Here is a 21,202-nt window from a genome sequence, read left to right on the forward strand (position 1 = left end):
TAAAGGTCAACACCAACACTTTGAATTGTGCTCGGAAACATACTGGGACTTGTAGGTCTTTCAGGACCGGTGTTATGGCCCGCCTAGACCAGCACCCTGCTCTCCCAGTGGCCGACCAGGTGCCTGTGGAAAACCTGCAAGAAGGCAATAACAAGAGCTCTCTTCTCCCCTCCTGCGGTTTTCAGCAACTTGTATTCAGAAGCATCGCTGCCTCCAACTGTAGCCATCATGGATAGCCATCAATAGCTCCCTCCACCACAAGCTGCCGCTGGTTTGGGTGCTCAGCAAAGATCTTTGTGGCTATCTCCCTATTTTACTGGTGGTGCACTTCCTTATTTACAGCAGAGGTGGCGAAGGGTGCCACAAATCAAGGGTAAAGTTACGAGATGCTTTGCCTATCGTGCCGGGAGAGCTAAACGGAGCCTCCATCTATTCAGTCTGCTTCTGAACATGAGATGCTGTGGCCATAGCAACAGGACTACTGGGGAGCTTTTATGCAAGCAGGCAGCCGACCCCTGTTGGAAAGAGTGCGCTGGCCTAGCTAGATCTGTGGTCTGACTTAGCGTGGCTCTTCTTAGGTTCTTCATGCATCTAAGGCCTTCCACATTTGGGGTGTGAAAGATTGGACGCCTCTCAGCATCGCATCGTGGAAAGAGGGTGATCCGCCACCAAACTCCTCTTCTGCCCTCGCCCCTGGGATCTGCTTGACTGCTCCAGCACAGCCTTGATGGGGGAAGGGGGGCAGGAAGAACATGGCCCTGTCATTATATACCACTTCCTGCACATGCTCCCTGCCAGCACTCAAAAATCTTGCAAGGTTCCTGAGCCCCACGGAGTCACAGGACTGCACCACTGGCACCACGACAATTAGCCTGGCATCTTCTGTCTCTGGGACAGCATCCTCGTTGCCAGGGCTGTGTGCCAATGCTGGCCACCGCTTTTGCTGCCACCACCATGGCTGCTGGCATTGCTCAGGGCAACCTTTTTCTCTGGTCTACTGTACTGGGGAGCAGGAAGTAGAAGAACAGAGGAGAACAGGTGCCACAACCTAGCTTACAAGCCTCTTATCCAAGAAGACTCGGCTACCCATGGCAACCGAATCTCAGGCTGGCCACCAATGAAACGTAATGACAAAGTTCTGCCCAAAGGTGCAGCGTGCAGCAGACTGTTTCTAAGCCAGTTTGTGTTTGGGCCCAGTGCAGTTAAGCTGTTGACTTTACCCCGCGAGAGTCAGAGCAGCAACACTCAATTTCTGTAGCTCTGCAGTGTGTTAGGAAAACTTACTGGTCTCAGTTTGCCATACGAAGTGCTTTCGGGAAGAGGTCGTGGTGGCTGAGAGAACCCAGGAGAGTTTGCAGTGTAGCTGTTTTCTGAAACTGGTGGGGATGGGGAGAGAAACAAAACAAAAACAAACGTATGTCAGGACTGGTGCAGCTGCAGGTCAGCACAGAGACGAGCAGTAAAGCCGATCCTTTATTCAAGGAAACAGAATACAAACAGATAAAGCTACGGGCAAGACTGGCCCCTGTAAAGCAGTTGCCAGAACTGACAACCTGTGCCTCCGACTTCCCCCTTAGTCACCTCCCCGTCCGGCTGTTTTCCCAGCAGTCTTAAACTCCGCTGGGAAGGGACTCGGTTGTCTTTACTCTGCTCCACACAAAGCACTCCGTGCCCTTGTAGACAAGGGAGGAGGGGAGCTAAATACAGTAGGACTGGCCGGCTCTTGTGAATCTGTTGCAGCCTCAGCCCCCACCATAGCTGTCAACTTACAGATTTGAAAATAAGGGATCAGCCGCCAAAATAAGGGATTTCCTTTCTCTCTCTCTCTCTCTCTCTCTCTCTCTCTCTCTCTCTCTCTCTCCCCCCCCCCACCATATGCCCCCGCTCCAGACAAACCATATCCCCGGCAAGGGTGAGTGGGCTGTCGATGACGTATCCATCCGATTCCGAGCACAGGTATGTTCAACTTCTGAGCCCCTCCGAGCCAAAGGCGAAAAGCCCAGCCAGCAGCCAAACGAAGCCTCAAGTGGTGGTTCCCACAGCGCAGCAACCCAGCAAAGGGGATGCAGCAAGGAAAACCACCGTCACCTCTCCGCTGAGAAGTGCTGAGCAAAGGCGAGTCCCCAGGCAACGCGGCCGATTTGATAGGCACAAGGCATGCAAGCTCCACCCTCCAGTTGTTCTTAGACTCCTTACTGGGTGAGCAACACAGCCAAGCAACACAGTTGGAGCCTCCCTCCTCCCTGGCCGGCAGGGAGGGAGGGAGAGGAGCTGCTTCCTTTGAAACCCGGGAAATTTACGGGATATCATCAATCCGGGACAGCAGCAGGAAACGGCACTGGGATAAGGGAGTTTCCTGCCAAATAAGGGACAGTTGACAGCTATGGCCCCCCCCTCCTCCTCAGCTGCCTGTCCTGCGTCTGCAGTGCTTTCTGCCTCTTCTTCCTCTCTCTCACTCCAGCCTGTTGCTTGTTCAGCATCCAACCATTCTGCCCCCCTCCCTTCAAACTCTGACCTGTCTTCAGCGTCCCCACCACCACCCCTCCCTGGGCTTTGAGCCTTCCTCTTCTCCCACCATTCCTCCTCGTCCAGCCAGTCCCTGACAATATTTCCTTCTAGACGAAATCGGTCACACAGGCTGCACCACTGACATATGCTGAGTGGAGAACTTTAGGATTTCAAGCCTTGTGTAAGAACATTAATTTTGGGGAGACTTTTTTCTTTTGCAATGGAGATTCAGGAACTTCAGGGATGTGTGTTTTCTGTGTGGCCACATAAGAGAACAACACCTCATTCAAAATGTAACATTCTGAGAGTCTTTATTTTCTGGTTATCCACCGCCACTGCTGCCCTAGCTCCTGGTGTATGCAGGACTTTGAGAAGTCAGAAGGGCAAACCCCAGTGGTTTGCAGTGCTCCCTGCTACAACCTTACATTAAACTTGCTCCAACACCTTACAAAATTTGGCTATTCTCTCTTGCAGGGTACACAGAGACACCCAGGCTTTCATCTTAGCGCCAGAGCTTTCATCTCTCTTACCATTTGTCGTTGGAGACCTTGGGAAATACTGGGAGCTTCTCTTATCAGGGCTGTGGAAAGGACTGGTTGGAGGCTGGTCATAGAGCGGCAGTGGCGCCAGAGAATTCTGGGGTGCTGGAGATGGAGATACCTGCAATACAAGGAGTAAACAGTAGGAAGAGCTGCGACAAAGTAAACCAGGTAGTTTCTGCCTACAACGAGTCGCGCCTGCATAATAGGCTCTTTTCAGGGTTATCTTAACAAACCATTTCAAACGACAGGAATAGAAGCATTCATTCATTCACCGTAATTCTGCAACTGGAAAAAAATGTTTTGTTATTTATGAGTACTATATCCAAGACCGATTTGTCACAGTGATTCAAGGTGAGCAAAGAACAAGATTACTTTGTAAGTTGCTTTTGGCTTCACGGGGGGAAAAAGGGAAGAAAGGCAGGCACGCATTATGTAAACAAAAGCATAACTTTTTTTTAAAAAAAATCCAATGCGCTGAAAACAAATTTAAAAGCAAGACACTGAAATTGAGATTACCGTATTTTTCGCTCCCTAAGACGGACTTCCCCCTCCTAAAAAGTGAGGGGAAATGTGTGTGCGCCTTATGGAGCGAATGCAGGCGGGAGGCTCTGCTCAGCGCTCCCTTTAAAGAGCCACGCGGAGTGTGTGTGCGGCTCTTGGGGGCTTTTCCCTGAGGTGGGAGAAGGGACTGATGGGCTGCCCTCTGTCCCTTCCCACACCTCCCGGAAAAGACGGCAAGAGACGGTGTCAGGCTCTGCTCAGCACTCCCTTGTAAGGGCTCCCTTTCGTCCCTCGTCCGCTTTGCTGGGAAGCCAGCAGAAGAGGCGCTGTGCAGCTATTGCTCTTGCTCTGCTGGCTTCAGCGAGAGCTGCGCAGCTTGCTCTGCTGGCTTCTCAGCGAAGCAGGAGGAGGGACGGAAGGGTTTAAAGCAAGAAAAGCAAGAGCCGCTTACATGCTCTGCGCAGAATATATTTTTTCTTGCTTTCCCCCTCTAAAAACAGAACGGAATAAAACAATTTTAGGGAGGCCAGGAGGGTTCCTGTAGACCTCCTGAGGGAGATAACTCCACAGCTGGAGATAAGTTTCATGGGCACATCTGCATGGCATTTGCAGAGCTTCCCCCAAAGCTCCTTGCTCATTGAGATCTCCCTGCGTACCAGAGAACCCACAGAGCTCTGGGCTACAGGCCTCTCCACCATTTAAGCAGTGTCAAAGGAGTGGTGCCCTCGTGTGTGTAAATGCAGAATGGAATTGCAGCCAAGTCCAGTTCCGTGGCGTGTAATTGAAAGATGCAAGTGGCCAAAAGCACGCCTTTGCCACGTGCGTGGTTTACAGAATCAATGTGCTACAGCGGGGATCCGAGTTCGAATCCCCGCTTGTCTATTTTTTTTTTTAAAAAAACCACAAATGCGCAGACTGCTTCATAGTGCAAAGCGGCCGAAGCGGTGTGAAAGATAAAGGCCATGAAGTTCACTGAGTGTGTTTTCAGCCCATGCCGCCACACAGGAATAGCCCCACATGCATCACCCTTCGCTCCTTGGAGAAAGAGGAGGCAACAAACAAACAAAGGAAAGACGTTTTTAATGTAAAAGAAAGCAAGGAAGCAAGTTCAACAATAAAAAGTTGACTCACTACTCCAAAATGAAGGCGCATTTTTCAGAAATGAACACACTAGGCTGGAACTGCAAGAACTGGCAATTCTCCGGCTGCCAAGCTCTGTTTGATCTCTCAATGTATCACACAGAGATTAATTACAGGAAGGAGACGGGGAACTTCCTTCTTCTGCCTCTTATTTCCTTTTTGCCCCTCACCACTCCTTTCATTCTTTGTGCACATCTGCTGTTAACCTTTGCCAATGTTCGAAGCACGATTAATATTAAATGGACTCGGGCAAAGAAAGCTAAGGGCTGGGGCCTTCGTTTGCAATTCTCCAAAAACTAAATGCCATTTACGCTGGCATTTAAAGCTCTAACAAGCAGATACTACCCCGAATCATAGGGGGAAAGTTAGGATTAGGTGGCTGTTACAACTTCCACAAAGGGATCCCAGGGTTTTGATGAGCACTTACAAAAACTAAGGAGCACAGAGATACTGAAATAAGTGATCCTTACACGTTCTGTCGGCCCATAATGTGGCCTCGTCCTTGTAGAGCAGGCATGGGAAACCTTTTTGGCTCCACAGGCCAGACTCTCATCGGGGCTGGCTTCACAGGTCAAATTTGATTGGTGGAGGGAGCTGCTCATCTGTCCATCACTTGATGTCACAATGACATTCAGGATTTGAAAGCACCTCGCAACCCAATGTTAAAACAAAGCCCCTCCCCCATTTTTAGTAGGCAATTCTGATGCAAACCCCTTCCTGGATCAGGAAGGTGTTGTTGTTGTTGTTATTAACAATAACAACAACAACAACAATTTTATTATATATACCCCACCCACCTGGCTGGGTTTCTGCAGCCACTCTGGGTGGCTTACAGAACATTTGCATTGGTATCACCTGTTAAAATGAAGACTCCCCACCTTCTTGTTTTAGCAGGGGTTCAGAAACGGGTTTACATGGGATCCTCTGCTAAAATGAGTGGGGGAGGGGAGGAACTTTTGTTTTAGGAGAGGGATTTCCATGCACGCTCTTTCTGGAATCAGGAAGGGCTTTGCAACTTGCCAAGATGAACAGGATGGAACCCTGCTGCTTTGGCTGTGCACCTGTTCCCTCGATGGTGGCGCAGACATGTAGGTGGAACTTCTTTCAAATATTACACCTCTGCTGGACGTGTCATTGTGCGGAACGCTGCAAGCTGACCTTTTCGAGAAATCCAGCAATCAAAGTTTGCCAGTGTTAAAGCAGTCTGCCACCTGGCTCCTGAGCTAGGAGAGGAAGAGATTAGCTCCCAGATACTTGCCTGCCTTTGTTGCAGCGTTAAGGGCACTCTCTGAAAAGCACAACTGTCTAGTGAAACAGGGGAAATGTGGCAATTGCTGATTACATTGTGGCTGAACAAGCCTTTGTCCAGTCCCATGCATGCCCATTCAGGGCACGGGCAAAATTCTTCCCATACCTGAGCATCCACAACGCACTGAATCTCTCCATTTTCCGAGGCGGTTAGCTCTTCTACTAGTACGGATGGGAAGACCCCGACACATCCGTTGAACTCCCCTTCCCAGAAGCCATCATCGTCCTGGTTTTCTTTGTTCAAGATCCGGATTATCGCTCCCTCTGGGAAGGACAGTTCGTCGTCTGTCTGCCCCTCGTAATCATAAAGTGCTTTTACAAAACATACTGGGAAAGAAATGGCAAATATCATGATACAAGAATTTGACAAGGTTTGAAACGTATTTTGGTGGAATGTGCTTCCTAGATCAGTTTCTGCTGGAATCCTAAGGGTGGCTCCTGGAGCTTTTCCCAGCACAGCTATACAGTGGTACCTCGGGTTACATACGCTTCAGGTTACATACGCTTCAGGTTACAGACTCCGCTAACCCAGAAATAGTACCTCGGGTTAAGAACTTTGCTTCAAGATGAGAAATCATGCGGCGGCAGCGGGAGGCCCCATTAGCTAAAGTGGTGCTTCAGGTTAAGAACAGTTTCAGGTTAAGAACAGACCTCTGGAACGAATTAAGTACGTAACCAGAGGTACCACTGTACTTTAGTTTTATCCTGCCCTTCATTAGTTTATGATCCCAGAACAGGTTATAGAATACAATAAAAATATTCAAGCAGCCGGCTAAAACAATCAGTTTGGAGTCGTATATTAAACAGGCAAGTTTTCCGCGGCTGACAAAAGCTGGACAATGGCGGTTCTTGTGGGAGAGGTTTACGGCTCATTTGGGCTACCATTTATCTTTCAGTAACACCCACAACGTAACTGGCTGTGCCTTTGCAAAGTATAGTTGTCGTATGCAGTTGCTGTATGCATATGAAAGATCTTAACATATGCCTTTGCAAAATATAGTTGCTGTATGCAGGTATCAGACGAAAGAACTTAAGACAAGGATTCCTGGAATAATACCTTGTTTCCCCCTGCTGGGCTTCGTCAGCATAGTATGCTCGGCTGTATGCAACTATACTTCGCAAAGGCATATGTGGAACATTACAAAGAAAAAGTTCATTTATTGCAAGTACTGCTCCTTAAAGTTGTCGCGTCTGACACTTGTATTCGTAAAGACATACGTGGAACACAAAAAAAGCTTCTATTTGGACATTACATATATAAGAACTGATCTATTTGTATTTCCTGTTCAAGTGCTGGTCTTTAATTGCTTCTACTTAATTTGATAATGTGAAAAGAGGTATGATTATATGATGTATAAAGAATTCATATAGTTAAACACAGCCAGTTACATTGTGGGTGTTATTGTCAGTTGGATTTATGTAACTATAGGTTTGGTAGTGTTGTGTACCACTTATCTTTCAGCAAACGAATTTGTTCTTAAGCATTGCTTCCATTAACCCCAACCCTAACCCTAATCCTAACCCCAACCCTAATCCCAACTCTAGCCCCAACCCTAACCCTAATCCCAACTCTAACCCTAACCATAACCCCAACCCCAACCCTAACTCTAACTCTAACCCTAATCCCAACTGTAACCCCAACCCTAACCCTAACCCTAATCCCAACTCTAACCCTAACCCTAACCCTAAACGTTCGCCATCTGAAGGACTGAAGCTCATCGCAGAACACCAGAAGTTGCTGGCACTCACCGCTGGAGTCTCCGTTGAGGCTCCCTGAGACCAGCTCGGCTTCCGTTGAATTACTAGAAGTGTGAGACCGACTGTCCAACGCTGCCAGTGATTGCAACATGCTCAGGAGACTGTTGGAAGTTGGGAACTGCAGGTACTTCTCTGGGACGTAGCCCACGTGGCCAGACTTATTCCGAGCCTGCGGGAGTTGAGAAAATGAAAGGCTTAAGAGAAGGGGGCAAATGGATGGAGGAGCATATATATATATATATATATATATATATATATATATATATATATATATATATATGTAGGTTTTGGTGTCTTCGGGTGTCTTCCCGTGTAAGAGTTGGGGTGTCTAGGCGACGTTTCGACGAGGTCTCACTCGTCATCTTCAGGCTGGTGCTTTCGGCTTCTTGTTACTAGAACAGAGCTCTGTTCTAGTAACAAGAAGCCGAAAGCACCAGCCTGAAGATGACGAGTGAGACCTCGTCGAAACGTCGCCTAGACACCCCAACTCTTACACGGGAAGACACCCGAAGACACCAAAACCTACATTCCTGTACCCGTGAAAATCTACGAAAGCATATATATATATACATATACATATATACATATATATACATACACCTTTCTGTCTTCTTTTCCCGTTTAAAAAGGGGCAGCCTACCACCCGCCACGGCCCTTTCAACATGCCACAACGACAGGAAAAGCAAAATGATACCTTTACCCAATCTTCCATATCTCCATCTTCAATAACTTCCAAAACTTCATGTTCCTCAATGGTTAACTCGTCTGGCTGGGAAGCCTGTGGTGAAGAAGAGCGATAAATATCTTGGCATATAGATACTAAGGCTCAGGAAAACGCAACTTGTAATGGGTCAATCTTAGCAGAGGAAGGATCAAGGATGCCACTCCCTGGTTGAAGCAGCCGTCAAGCGATTTCTTGTGGTACCTCGCAAGACGAATGCCTCGCAAGACAAAAAACTATTCACAACTGAAAGAGTACCTACTCCCATATGAACCAGGTGCAGTTAATTATCACGCTTCCTAGAGACCTATGCTCCCCAAATTCACCTTGTATTTGTATTCTGGTCATAAAAAAAAATAAAAATCTGCTAGAGATGGAAGGTCCTACCAGAGAGGAATGGCAAGCTAAGCTGATGGACTATGCTGAAATGGCAAAGCTGACTGGAAAACTCAGGAACCAAGAGGAGAAAAACTTTTAAAAAAGGATGGGAAAAATTTATAACATATCTAGGAGACTACTACAAGCAGATGGAAGGATTGGCAGGATTTTAATTTCACTTGTAATGTAGCAGATACCATGGATAATTTGGATTGACATAAAATATAGAGTATGGAATAATATGCAGTTGTAAATAATAGGACCCATGGAAGGGGTTGGGGGGGGAGTCGCGAGATTCAGAGTAATCTCTATATATGGATATGCATTTGGATTGTTATAATTTTATATTAGTAAAATCAAATAAAAATGATTTTTAAAAAATCTGATCTGTTTATATGCCGCTCTCTGCTCCCTCTGCCTCGATATGTACTCTGGATTTGAAGCTGCGCTGTAAAATGAAGCTCTGTGTTCCTCATTCTCTATAGCAGAGAACCAAAAAACGACTATGGCTTTCCCCACTTTTGGAAATCTCTTTGGGAAATTCAGGAGCTGCTCCTCTGAAAGGGGCCAGAGCTAGTGCAAAACAGTCCCTTCCTCCAAACGCAGTGCATTCATTCTAACCGAAACCTAGTGCTTCACACAGGTCTGCTAAGGATGCTCTGATTTTGAACACAGCTGAGGCTTCATTGATGTCAAAGTCGATATGATCATTTGTTTACCAAGGCCTCTCCTCTTCCCGGAAGGGAGGGGTTGTGAGTGGGAGCAGCTTCCCGCGGCAGCAGGGAGGCATATTCAGCTCCCTGCTTCTGTTCTTCCCTGCTACCGCGACCATGCCCTTCAGTCGGCCAATAGGGCTGGCTGGTGGGCGGGGTTAGCTGCATTTAAGCAGCCGCAGCAGCGATCTGTCCCCAGTCTGTTCCTGCTGGCATCGGATCTCCCGCCCTCCCTTTCTTTAGGTCAGTTTCCTCTGTGGACTGACCTTGCTATGGACTTCGGTCGGTTGCCTCGGTTGCCCAAGGGACCTGGTAGGACTTTTTTTATCCATTTGGCAAATTGGCACCAGCCTCTTGGTTTTTTCGCCTACCTCGTAGCAACTCGTCACAACTTTGGCGGTTAGGCATGTGTACAGTGGTGCCTCGCAAGACGAAATTAATTCGTTCCGCGAGTTTTGTCGTCTTGCGAGTTTTTTCGTCTTGCGAAGCACGGTGTCGGGAAAGTTTTGGAAAAGCTTCAAAAATCACCAAAGTCTTTAAAAACCTCAAAAAAGGCTACCACACCGCGTTCTATGAGTTGCTCCTCGAAGTCAAGTCGCAACTGTATTAACGGTGTTAAGAAAAAGGAAACAAACTTGAAAGACGTTTCCGTCTGGCGAAGCAAGCCCATAGGGAAAATCGTCTTGCGAAGCAACTCAAAAAACAAAAAACCCTTTCGTCTTGCGAGTTTTTTGTCTTGCGAGGCATTCGTCTTGCGAGGTACCACTGTACTGTGTTGGAGGATTGGGTATGCCCATAATCTACGCCTCCTCTTTTGGGTATTCCATTAAAGGAATCCGGCGGTCGTGGATCCTGTCCGATGCCCTGCTGGTGGCTAGGGCCATGGCACGACCCCCTGGTGATGTCATGGGGAAGCTTCCAGTTGTATTTGCATCAACAAGCTCCTCCCACTGGTTGTTAACCCTGAAATGACTCCTTGCTGAGCGGGGTGGAGTCATGTATTGCTGTTTTATCCAGTGCCTAAGCCAATACTACTCACATGCTGTAACCAATAAAGTTGTGGCCTTATTTTGCCCATTAACCAAAAATAATGTGTCTTTGTGTCTTATTATAATCCTATGCGGTCCAGTATACCTGAAGGAGCGTCTCCACCTCCATCGTTCTGCCTGGACACTGAGGTCCAGTGCCGAGGGCATTCTGGCGGTTCCCTCGCTGTGAGAAGCCAAGTTAAAGGGAACCAGGCAGAAGGCCTTCTCGGTGGTGGTGGCGCCCGCCCTGTGGAACGCCTTCCCATCAGATGTCAAAGAGAAAAATAACTACCAAACTTTTAGAAGACTTCGGAAGGCAGCCCTGTTTAGGGAAGCTTTTAATGTTTAATAGGTTATTGTATTTTAGTGTTTTGTTGGAAGCCGCCCAGAGTGGCTGGAGAAACCCAGCCAGATGAGCGGGGTATAAATAATAAATTATTATTATTATTATTATTATTATTATTATTATTATTATTATTATTATTATTATTATTATTATTATTATCACTACTACTACTATGTGGGTGGCAGGTCCTCGACTCACAACAAAATCCCACCCTTTTACATACCTTGTACGAGTAAACAACTTTGCAGGTCAACGGGTAGTTTCTGAGCGTACCAGAAGGACTGGAGCTGCTGTCATCGAAAGCATCCATGCCATCCTCTAGCTCTTCCCCTTCTTCCTTTTCCATGTCAACATTTAGCTAATAGGAGAGAGATTGGAAGAGGAAAAACCTGTTACAATTATAAGGTAAAGGGACCCCTGACCATTAGGTCCAGTCGTGGCCGACTCTGGGGTTGCGGCGCTCATCTCGCTTTACTGGCCGAGGGAGCTGGCATACAGCTTCCGGGTCATGTGGCCAGCATGACTAAGCTGCTTCTGGCGAACCAGAGCAGCACACGGAAACGCCGTTTACCTTCCCGCCGGAGCGGTACCTATTTATCTACTTGCACTTTGAGGTGTTTTCAAACTGCTAGGTTGGCAGGAGCTGGGACCGAGCAATGGGAGCTCACCCCGTCGTGGGGATTCGAACCGCCGACCTTCTGATTGGCAAGTCCTAGGCTCTGTGGTTTAACCTACAGCACCACCCGCATCCCACAATTATACCTACAACCTAAAGGGAACACCAGCAGGACACTTGCCAAGTGAGGATCCAAAAGCAAAGGCAGCAAGGGGACCGAGCTGTTGAGATAACAACATTATTTGCCAAGAAGCTGTTTAGGCACCACTGCTGCCCAAACAATTTCATTCTACCTTGGATATTATCCCAGCTGTGAAGTCAGTTATGAAAAAAGCACCAAATCAAAAAGGTGTGAATTGCCTTGTACGCCTTCTCCATGAATGAGTTAGAAAGCGACCGACAAGTTGGCCTGTGTGATCCTTCCCTCCTATGGAAATTCACTCTGTGTGTCTCTCTCTCCTTCCCTCTTCTACGTACAGAAGCAGCTGCGCTACTTTGTGGATGGCAAACCTCTCCGACGGCCACACACATGAATCTTCCGCCTCCTGTTCGGAAGCCCTGAGTCGCTTGCAGTACCTGCCATGTCTCAGTTTGACCATCCATGGAGAAAAGCATTACCGTCTTTTTCGCTCTATAGGACGCACCTTTCCCCCTCCAATAATTAAGGGGAAATGTCTGTGCGTCCTATGGAGCGAATGCAGGCTCCGTGGCGCTCCAGAGGCTACGCGTTCCTTTCACTGAAGCCTGGAGAACGAGAGGGGTCAGTGCGCACCAACCCCTCTCGCTCTCCAGGCTTCAGGGATATCCACCTGAAGCCTTTGGAGCGCAGCGGGAACTCGCGCTGTGCTCCGAATGCTTCGGGTTCCTTTTGCTGAAGCCGGGACAGCAAGGCCCTCCTGGCTTCAGCAGAGAGGGAGAGCTGCGCAGCGCCCCTTCAGCCAAGCGGGAGGAGAAATGGAAGGGGCTCCGTTTCTCCTGCCGCTTTGCTGAAGGGGCGCTGAGCAGAGAGGGGGAGAATTTTTTTTTCTTGTTCTCCCCTCTAAAACAAGGTGCGTCCTATGGTCGGGTGCGTCCTGTAGAGCGAAAAAATACGGTAGTTTTTTGTACGCAGGGAGAGGCTGTAGCACAAAGAGAGTCAGGAATGTCCTCTTTTTTCTCCCACCAGTCGAAAAATCCTGGAAACAACTCTCTCCAGACAATCCTGGCACGGCATCCTCAAAGGAACGGAATGTGACTGCTGACAATTTCACAGACAGTGCAGAGTGCTGCCAGCAAACAGAAATGGCTCTATTTTGCATTTCCTATCTTTTGGTGTTCCAGCGGTCTGGTCCTTAGGCCAGCGTTTCCCAAACCTCTGATCTCTGGGAGGACTTACAACATTACTTGAATTGAAAACTGGAGGCATGCTCCATTCTTTCACATTCTAAGCCCTTAGGGTCAAAACTTCTAGCACTTTCAAGTTTTGTAACCCATGTGGCCTTAAGACAACTGTATGTTAATTACCCCTCAGTTTCCACATGAAGAGGCAATTGACAATCAGATTATCCAATGGATTTATGGCCCCTAAATGCCTGAGAAGCTTCAGGGCAGGAAGTCCTGGAATTGGAGATCTCCTTTTTAAACCAAGAGGCTCTTTTGGGTTTACATGAATTTGTGGGGGAAAAGGTGTTAAGAGCCAGGATTTTGCTGCAACTTAGGGCCCTTTTACACAATCACCTATGCTGAGAAGCCTGCAATGCAGTCGTCCAAAAAGATTTAACCGGCCTCCAAGGTGTTGCATGTACAATTGTTAATTCAGAAACTAGGGGTGGCAACATTTGCTGCCTCTTGAATCCTTTGTATTTCATGCAAGGGAAAAGTAAATGTGCAAACCAAGCAGCAGGGTTAGCTCTGGTGGGCATATCTCCCAATTCCATAGAGAAACAGTCACCAGGTAAGTCAAGAAAGAGGTGTGGCAAGAGGCAGGATTTTGATCTCACTTGTAGTGTAACAATTATCATGGAAAATATGAATTGATATAATAGTTAGAGTGCGGAAGAAGAAGCAGTTTTAATTGTTTAAAACGGGACTCCAGGGAGGGGGTAAGTCCTGAGATTCGGAGGAATCTCTGCATATGCTTATGTATTTGAAATTTTAAATAATTTTGTATTGTAAAACCTAGTAAAAATGATGATGATTATTTTTTAAGAGTCACATCCGGACATTATGAAGTGGTTCTCTGTGCACATGAGTACAGTCGTGCCTTGGAAGTCAAACGGAATCCATTCCGGAAGTCCGTTCGACTTCCAAAACGTTCGGAAACCAACGCGCAGCTTCTGATCGGCAGCAGGAAGCCCTGTCGGACGTCCGGCTTCCAAAAATAGTTCGCAAACCGGAAAAGTCTCTTCCGGGTTTGCGGCATTTGGGAGCCAAAATGTTTGGGAACTAAGCTGTTCCAAAACCCAAGGTACAACTGTATTTGATCAAGTGAGGCTAAGCAATGGGATGTCAGCAAAGAATATGCACAGCTCCAAAACAGCCTGGAAGCCACTGCTCCTGCACAGGGAAGCTGGAATCCCAAGAAGAATGTCAAAGAAATGCCAACCTGCAGAACGTAAACAAGTACCCAGTGCCCCCTCACGCTTCGAAAACATCACTTTGAAGCAGAATAAACATTTTAAGAAATAAATCAATAAATCAAAGAATGCTAGCAGGATGTAATTGAATAGGAAGTGTACTGGACATTCTACTGAAAGTTTAAGATTCTAAACCAAAAATGTTTTTTTAAAAAACAACAACCAATTGGAAGCCTGCATTTATTTATTTTTTAATGTGCAATACAACTGCTGGCAGCCTGTAAATGTCACAAGCTAGAAGCTGGCTCACTCTGCTGCAATTGCTATTGCCAGTTCAGCAGCTTGTAGTCCTATAAAACGTGGAACACAACCACACTGTGCCTACAGACACCTTTGTTGTAATTTAAAACACAGGGTGATAGCTACCTGAAGTCATGAACAGCCTAGAGAACCACCAAAATGAATAGACTTAAGTTCATTTATTTCAATTGTCTTTTCAGAGTATGAGCAATTTTGGGCATCATTCATTTAAAAACATGCTCATTTGTGAACGGCAAACATTTTGAGGAGGGTGGGGGAGAGGTGCTTAAATGTGCGATGTGCAAAGCAGAACAAGCAGTATTCAGGATATAGGAAAACTAGAATTGGAATAAATTGTAATTTTTGAGGGCGGGAGGAGGAAGTTATTATTGTGGAAGAATTTCGAAACCAGACTCAAAATTGTAAATAACAAATCCATGTATGCTTGATACTCTAACTGGATCTCTTGATCTTTCTAAAACAAATCTGCAAGAACCTATGTGTTCATAAAGGGCAATCCTCTCCTGTCCTACTTTTCTGTGCAAGTATATGGGAAAGCTGGCTGTCCGTAGCAATCTGCCACACACAGTAAGTAGGCATCAGGGGAAAACAATGCTGTCCAGGGCTGTAAAGACTGCGGAGAGAATAATTGGGTGCACTCTTCCCACCTTGGATCAAATCTCTGCTTCCAGGTGCCATAAGCAAGCTGCAGAGATAGCGCAGGATAGTGCGCACCCCGGAAATGATCTCTTTCAGCTTCTGCCTTCTGGAAGAAGGTCCAGGGTTATAAAGACCAGGACTAGCCGCCTGAGAAACAATTCCTATCCAAATGTGGTTTTGGTTTTAAACGCAGTGTAAGGAGTCTCTATGGGAGTATATTGTATTTAAGAATGGGGTATCAGAGTTTTTAGGGGGCTAACCAGGCTGGGATAGCAGGCTTGTTGGTTTTTGAATGTCTTATGTAGATTTTTCCAATTTCGTTGTTCTGTATGGGACAATGACAATAAAGATTATTGTATCGTATCAGCAACTGGGACAATTCCATGCCTCTCCTGCTACATCCTCTAGGTGCCATTCCTAGAGTAGTGAGGTGCGAACAAGCCCTGGCTGTGGCCACAGAACTTTGCAGCTTGGAAAGTGGTGGCAGGGCCTAACCCACCAGCCTTCACTGCTTCCTCAAAGTGAGCCTACAGTAAAATGACTTACTGACGAAAGCTCTGCTCAACCTGCAGATGAAGAACGAAGGGGCCTCGGTGGTATTAGCAAAGGTAACATGCAATTACAAAAGCTGCTGTCTGCACAACTTGGATCAATGACGCATGAGGCTTTCCTGCCCTGAGACAACTGTTCCAACGTGATCCATTGGAGAGCTCCAGCGCTTTCTGCAAGGGATCTTCAAATCCATTAGGTCTCGTGTTGCTTCAGTGGCGCACTGAAACGTTTTTGCTGCCACAAGTGACTACATGGGCTGTTTTTTGCAGTCAGATTATCCCCCTCTACGCATTAAATAACAAAGGCAGGCCAAAGGAGTATCTTACTGGGAAATGGATTCTGTAATAGCATACAATCTTGGACTATAGTCCATGAACGCTTATGCCATAAGTTTGCTGGCTTGTAAAACACCATCTTTTAGTTGCTGTTGCAACAGCCTAACACTGCTACCCCTCTTGAAACTGATTCTTTAGTAAGCATTTTGACAGGCTAAATATTGAACTTTCAAGCTGCTTGAGGGGCGCTATTCTCTTATTTAGAATTTGTTCGGCACACAGCTGTCAAGAACCTCTTGAAAAAAATGGGTCTGCAAATGCAAATGCAAAGAACACAAATGTACCTTTGCTAAGATACGTTTGGTAAGGAATGGCAGAAATAGCTTTGCTGTTGTCATTTTTTTAATCGCACGTGCCCCTAGGGAATGTACAACAGAGAACAAGAATGAGACAGTCAGGTATTTTTGTTTCGGAAACTCGCACCTTTAACTGCTGTAAAAAAAGCCAGCTTCTAGCTAACTCCAGCATGCCTGCCAAGGGCAAGCCAGGAAGCTGGCTAGAGGGAGTGTGTGTCAAAGGGGGGAAATGGAAATTAGATTTTATCCTCCCACACTCCAGCATCTGCCAGTTTGTCAGAGACTGGCAACGGCTATAGATGCCGTTCCAACTGCTGGCATGCTGCACTGGGCAGACGAAGAGAGTTGGGGAGAATCCAGGATTTGCAACAGGAAGGGAAGAGGGGAGCCAAATGAAAGGAGGGAGGGAGAAAGCAGCTTGGAGGAATGAGATGTTTCTTTTTCTGCGTGGTGGTGAAAAGAGATCTAAGGCTTAATCCCCCCAGGCCTCTTCCCAGCAGAAACAAAGCCCAAATTCACTTAAATCCATTTGTGTGCATTCACATTCCTCTTGAGCCTAGCCTCTGCATCCTTTCCAACCCCCAACCCACCCACCATCAAAATGTATACTGTAAGCTCCTTGGAAGAAAGTGGCTTTCTCCCCCCCCCCCATATTGCCCTGTCAAGCCAATGTGGTGTAAGGGGGCTGTGTATCTGACACAGGAGCTGGGAGACCAGGGTTCACAACCCCCATTCAGCCATGTGAGTCACCTTGAGACAGTCCCAACTTGCCCTCGTAGGGTTGCTGTGAGGAAAGGCATGAGAGTGACATGCGTCCCCTTGAGCTCTTTTGAGGAACGGTGTGATATAAATGTAAGGGGGGGGGGAATGTGCACCTTGATACCAGTTGCAACGGCAGCTTGAATGTAGACCTCGGTTTGCAATTCTGATTATAACCATCTGCAGAAATAAAGCTCTCAGGGACGGTGCTGAGACAACCCATTGGAAACCTTGCAGGGTTTCCAGAGTGATCCACAGCAGTTATACAGTGGTGCCCCGCAAGACGAATGCCTCGCAAGACGGAAAACTCGCTAGACGAAAGAGTTTTCCGTTTTGGAGGTGCTTTGCAAAACGAATTTCCTATGGGCTTGCTTCGCAAGACGAAAATGTCTTGCGAGTTCCTGCAGGTTTTTTCCCCTCCCCCCCTTTTTCTAAGCTGCTAAACCGCTTATCAGCTGATCCGATAAGCCGATAAGCCACTAAAAGCCGCTAAAAGCCGCTAATAGCGCTAATCTGCTAATCCGGCAATGGGCTTGCTTCGCAAGACGAAAAAACCACTAGATGAAGAGAATCACAGAACGGATTCTTTTCGTCTTGCGAGGCACCACTGTAATAGGAATGTGGCAGGAAGGGAGGTGAGGAAAGAAGGAGAGTGGGAGGACTTGGTCAGTGGGCAGGAGTGCTTATTCTCTCCTGTACCCATCTCTCCCACAAAAATGCCCCTCACGGGGATTACTTAGCAATGTGCCTGTGGTTTGCAGTTTCTTGTGAAACCTTTGTCTGGACCATGAAATGCTCGGCTGCATTGGAGCAGATGCGCTAAGCCAGGGGTGGCCAACTCCCAAGAGACTCCGATCTACTCACAGAATTAAAAACTGGCAGTGATCTTTTGAGCTTTTTTTAGGGAGGAGGAAAGCCCCGTTTTGGGGGAGATCAAGGCTAAGCTCTTGGGAGGGCCACTCACAGATTGCTGAGGAAACAAACAGCCTCACTGAGTAAACTCCGTCTTCCGTTCTGCAGATTGTGCAACATATGATATATTAAAAGGAGATGCAGTTGGCCACCTAGCTACTGGCTGTATAAAACCTCCTGGTATAGAGATAGCCAAAACACATCAATACTCATGAAATCATAACCACACCTTTTGGCTCAGTCCTCTTCCATCTTTCCTGTTATTGGTGTGGCCCTCTATTCCACTTTGATTTGGAATATGCACTCACAGATCTGCTGGGCTGAAGTTAGAAACAGCCACCTCTGATGGTTTCTAACACCCACTGACAACCTGCAATTATCTGTTCCACTTAAGCTGTACCAGAGGAGACGCAGACGCACCGCGGGGATGCGTGACTGTAACTAAGGGTTGAAAAGTAAAGAGGAGGGGAAAGGCAAACGTCATGAAGAGGAATGTACCAAGTGCGAAGAGCCGTTATTGGCCACCATGGGGAGGCTGGCCCATCTCTCATTCTCCAGTTCCTCCATGACTTGATTCATTGCACTTTTTAGCCAGGTGTCCACTGAAACCCCAATCTGCTTCAGAAGGTCGAGTCGAGCTTCTGCTTTCAGCTTTATTATCTGTTGGTGGAAGGGAAAAGAGAAAGCAATTAGGCTCCCTGCACTTCCTGAGGCACTTGCTTGAGGAAGACGGACGTCAGCAAGAAGATCTGGTTTTGAATGAAGTACCGTATTTTTCGCTCTATAAGACGCACCAGACCACAAGACGCACCTAGTTTTTGGAGGAGGAAAACAAGAAAAAAAATATTCTGAATCTCAGAAGCCAGAACAGCAAGAGGGATTGCTGCGCAGTGAAAGCAGGAATCCCTCTTGCTGTTCTGGTTTCTGGGATAGCTGCGCAGCCTGCATTCGCTCCATAAGACGCACACACAATTCCCCTTACTTTTTAGGAGGGAAAAAGTGAGTCTTATAGAGCAAAAAATACGGTACCTAAAAGAGTTGTTCTCCCTCCCACCCACCATTTTGGGCCCTTCGAGCAGCAGCAAAGGTCCTGCCCGTGGTGCCAGTGCTGAGTGGCGCTGACCCGTAACAGAGCCTTAATGGTGGCATTTCCACCTTTTGCGGAATACACACTCCTTGGTGAGCTGCACTTGCCTCCCTCATTATTAGCATTCAGGAGGAATTTAAAAACACTCCTGTTCATTCAGGCATTTGATGGCTAAAAGAGACTGTCCCTGGTAATCTTGAAATGATTAGCTGCGAGGGTGTGTGACTGCTTTTAAAGGGCTGATTTAAATAAGTCTTTTATTTATTGTTTTGGTCTTCTGCTTGGTTGCTTGCCACCCCGGGCTCCTTTGGAAATCATAGAGTTGCAGAGTAACAAGGGGTCCAGAGGGTCGTCCAGTCCAACCCCCTGGCAATGCAGAAATCTCAACTAAAGGGAGATGGGGAGCGATAGAAATCTAATAAATAAATTTCATTCTGCAGCATCTGTAGTACAGAGTTATGGAAGCATTTGCCAAAATACTGTATTTATTCAGAACATGATTTCTAGATTGCCCTTCATCATACGATTCAACAGTATGTTACAATACAAATAAAACAGTGTGTGCCGGGGGAGACGTACAGATTCATGATCACAGCCACCCTTTCGGACTTACACATTTACTATCAGTTGTTGTTTTGTTTGAAGGTAGCGCTTAAAAAATAGCTCTGTGCAACCCCCCCTGCATATAGAAAAATAAAAGCTGAATAATACAAGCTCAGAATTCTGAGATCTGCTGGTGGTTTGAGGGCTTCAGTTCAGTGGTTAAGAACATGGTTTGCATACAGAGGGTCTGTGTTGAATCTCTGGTACGTCCCAGCTAAAAGGAACTCTATAGCGGGGCTGGGGAAGACCTCTCTCTCTGTGCCTGAGACTGTGGAGAGCAGCTGCCATTACTTGGCTAGATGGACAAATAGCCTGATCTCAATGTAAGGCAGTTTCAAATGCTGTCAAAACCTTAAAGCAAAGTGTTAAAAGCTTCGGAAACTAGAAGGAAAGAAGAAGAGAGCAAACATCCCTTGCTTTTCAAACGCAAAGACTAAGGAACAATTTCCACACATTACTGTACCCATCTCATTGCTCACTGCCAGTACAACAACAACAACAACAACAACAACAACAACAACAATTTATTATTTATACCCCGCCCATCTGGCTGAGTTTCCCCAGCCACTCTGGGCGGCTCCCAATCAGTGTTAAAAACAGTACAGCGTTACATATTAAAAACTTCCCTGAACAGGGCTGCCTTAAGATGTCTTCTGAATGTCAGGTAATTATTTATCTCTTTGACATCTGATGGGAGGGCGTTCCACAGGGCGGGCGCCACTACCGAGAAGGCCCTCTGTCTGGTTCCCTGTAGCCTCACTTCTCGCAATGAGGGAACCGCCAGAAGGCCCTCGGCGCTGGATCTCAGTGTCCGGGCTGAACGATGGGGGTGGAGACGCTCCTTCAGGTATACCTGAACCATCTCTTTGGAAACTTTAAATACAGCAAAGCAGTCTGGAAGGACCTGAAGCTTCTCATCTCCCAAATATGCCCAAAGTTCAATGAGATGGCCCAGAAGTGTCCCAGAAAAGGACTGTGAAACTAGGACATTTACTGCAATGTTATTGTTGGGTGGGCAGTGTCTGGACCATCTTGCCCACAATAGCTCAACCTCTTGAGAAAAAAATTATTGCCACAATTCATTCATTGCCTTCTAAAACACCATCTCAAGGTGATTTACACACAGGAGTTAAAAACACAAAAGCAACAAATACATTTAAAACAAGGCTAAAACCCTAGCAAGTGGACACTTGGTAAGGACCCATTCATCTGACAGCGAAAGCCTGTAGGAACAAAAATGTCTTTAACTCCTTCCAGAAAGTGAGGCACCCATTGTATCTCAACAGAAATGCTATTTCAGAAAACCTCAGTGTTCTTTCCTTGATGAGTGTTGCACAAGTGTTGCTGACACTCCCTATATACCACCTTTATTTATCTACGAAATAAAAACAAAGGGTTCCCACAGAGAGCAAACTGTGAACAATACAACATACCACTACCTTTAACAAAAGCCCAAGCCCCACGCAGATATCTCCCCACTCCATATAAAGGTAAAGGGACCCCTGACCATTAGGTCCAGTCGTGGCTGACTCTAGGGTAGCGGCACTCATCTTGCTTTATTGCCCAAGGGAGCCGGTGTACAGC

General features: G+C 46.8%; 1 protein-coding gene and 1 long non-coding RNA gene across 6 annotated transcripts in view; one reads left to right on the forward strand and one right to left on the reverse strand.

The window, feature by feature from the left end:
* The window catches only part of LOC308588838, a 407,342-nt gene that overhangs the window by 19,375 nt on the left and 366,765 nt on the right, over positions 1 to 21,202 (forward strand). The window lies entirely within an intron of this gene.
* FCHSD2 (FCH and double SH3 domains 2) overlaps positions 1 to 21,202 on the reverse strand; it is a 153,246-nt gene that overhangs the window by 2,160 nt on the left and 129,884 nt on the right. For 2 of the 5 annotated variants that reach the window (XM_081197350.1, XM_081197348.1), the window contains exons 13-19: positions 18,427 to 18,588; positions 11,167 to 11,301; positions 8,452 to 8,535; positions 7,749 to 7,926; positions 6,106 to 6,326; positions 3,039 to 3,168; positions 1,285 to 1,370 (exon numbers count right to left, since the gene is read on the reverse strand). In XM_081197350.1, the coding sequence (XP_081053476.1) occupies positions 1,285 to 1,370; positions 3,039 to 3,168; positions 6,106 to 6,326; positions 7,749 to 7,926; positions 8,452 to 8,535; positions 11,167 to 11,301; positions 18,427 to 18,588 (996 nt within the window). Of the gene's footprint in view, positions 1 to 1,284; positions 1,377 to 3,038; positions 3,169 to 6,105; positions 6,327 to 7,748; positions 7,927 to 8,451; positions 8,536 to 11,166; positions 11,302 to 18,426; positions 18,589 to 21,202 lie in introns of all 5 variants that reach the window. The other 3 variants (XM_081197351.1, XM_081197347.1, XM_081197349.1) reach the window with 2 other exon arrangements.

Source organism: Podarcis bocagei (genome assembly GCF_964188305.1).
Source record: "Podarcis bocagei genome assembly, chromosome: 6".
NCBI classification, from domain to species: domain Eukaryota; kingdom Metazoa; phylum Chordata; class Lepidosauria; order Squamata; family Lacertidae; genus Podarcis; species Podarcis bocagei.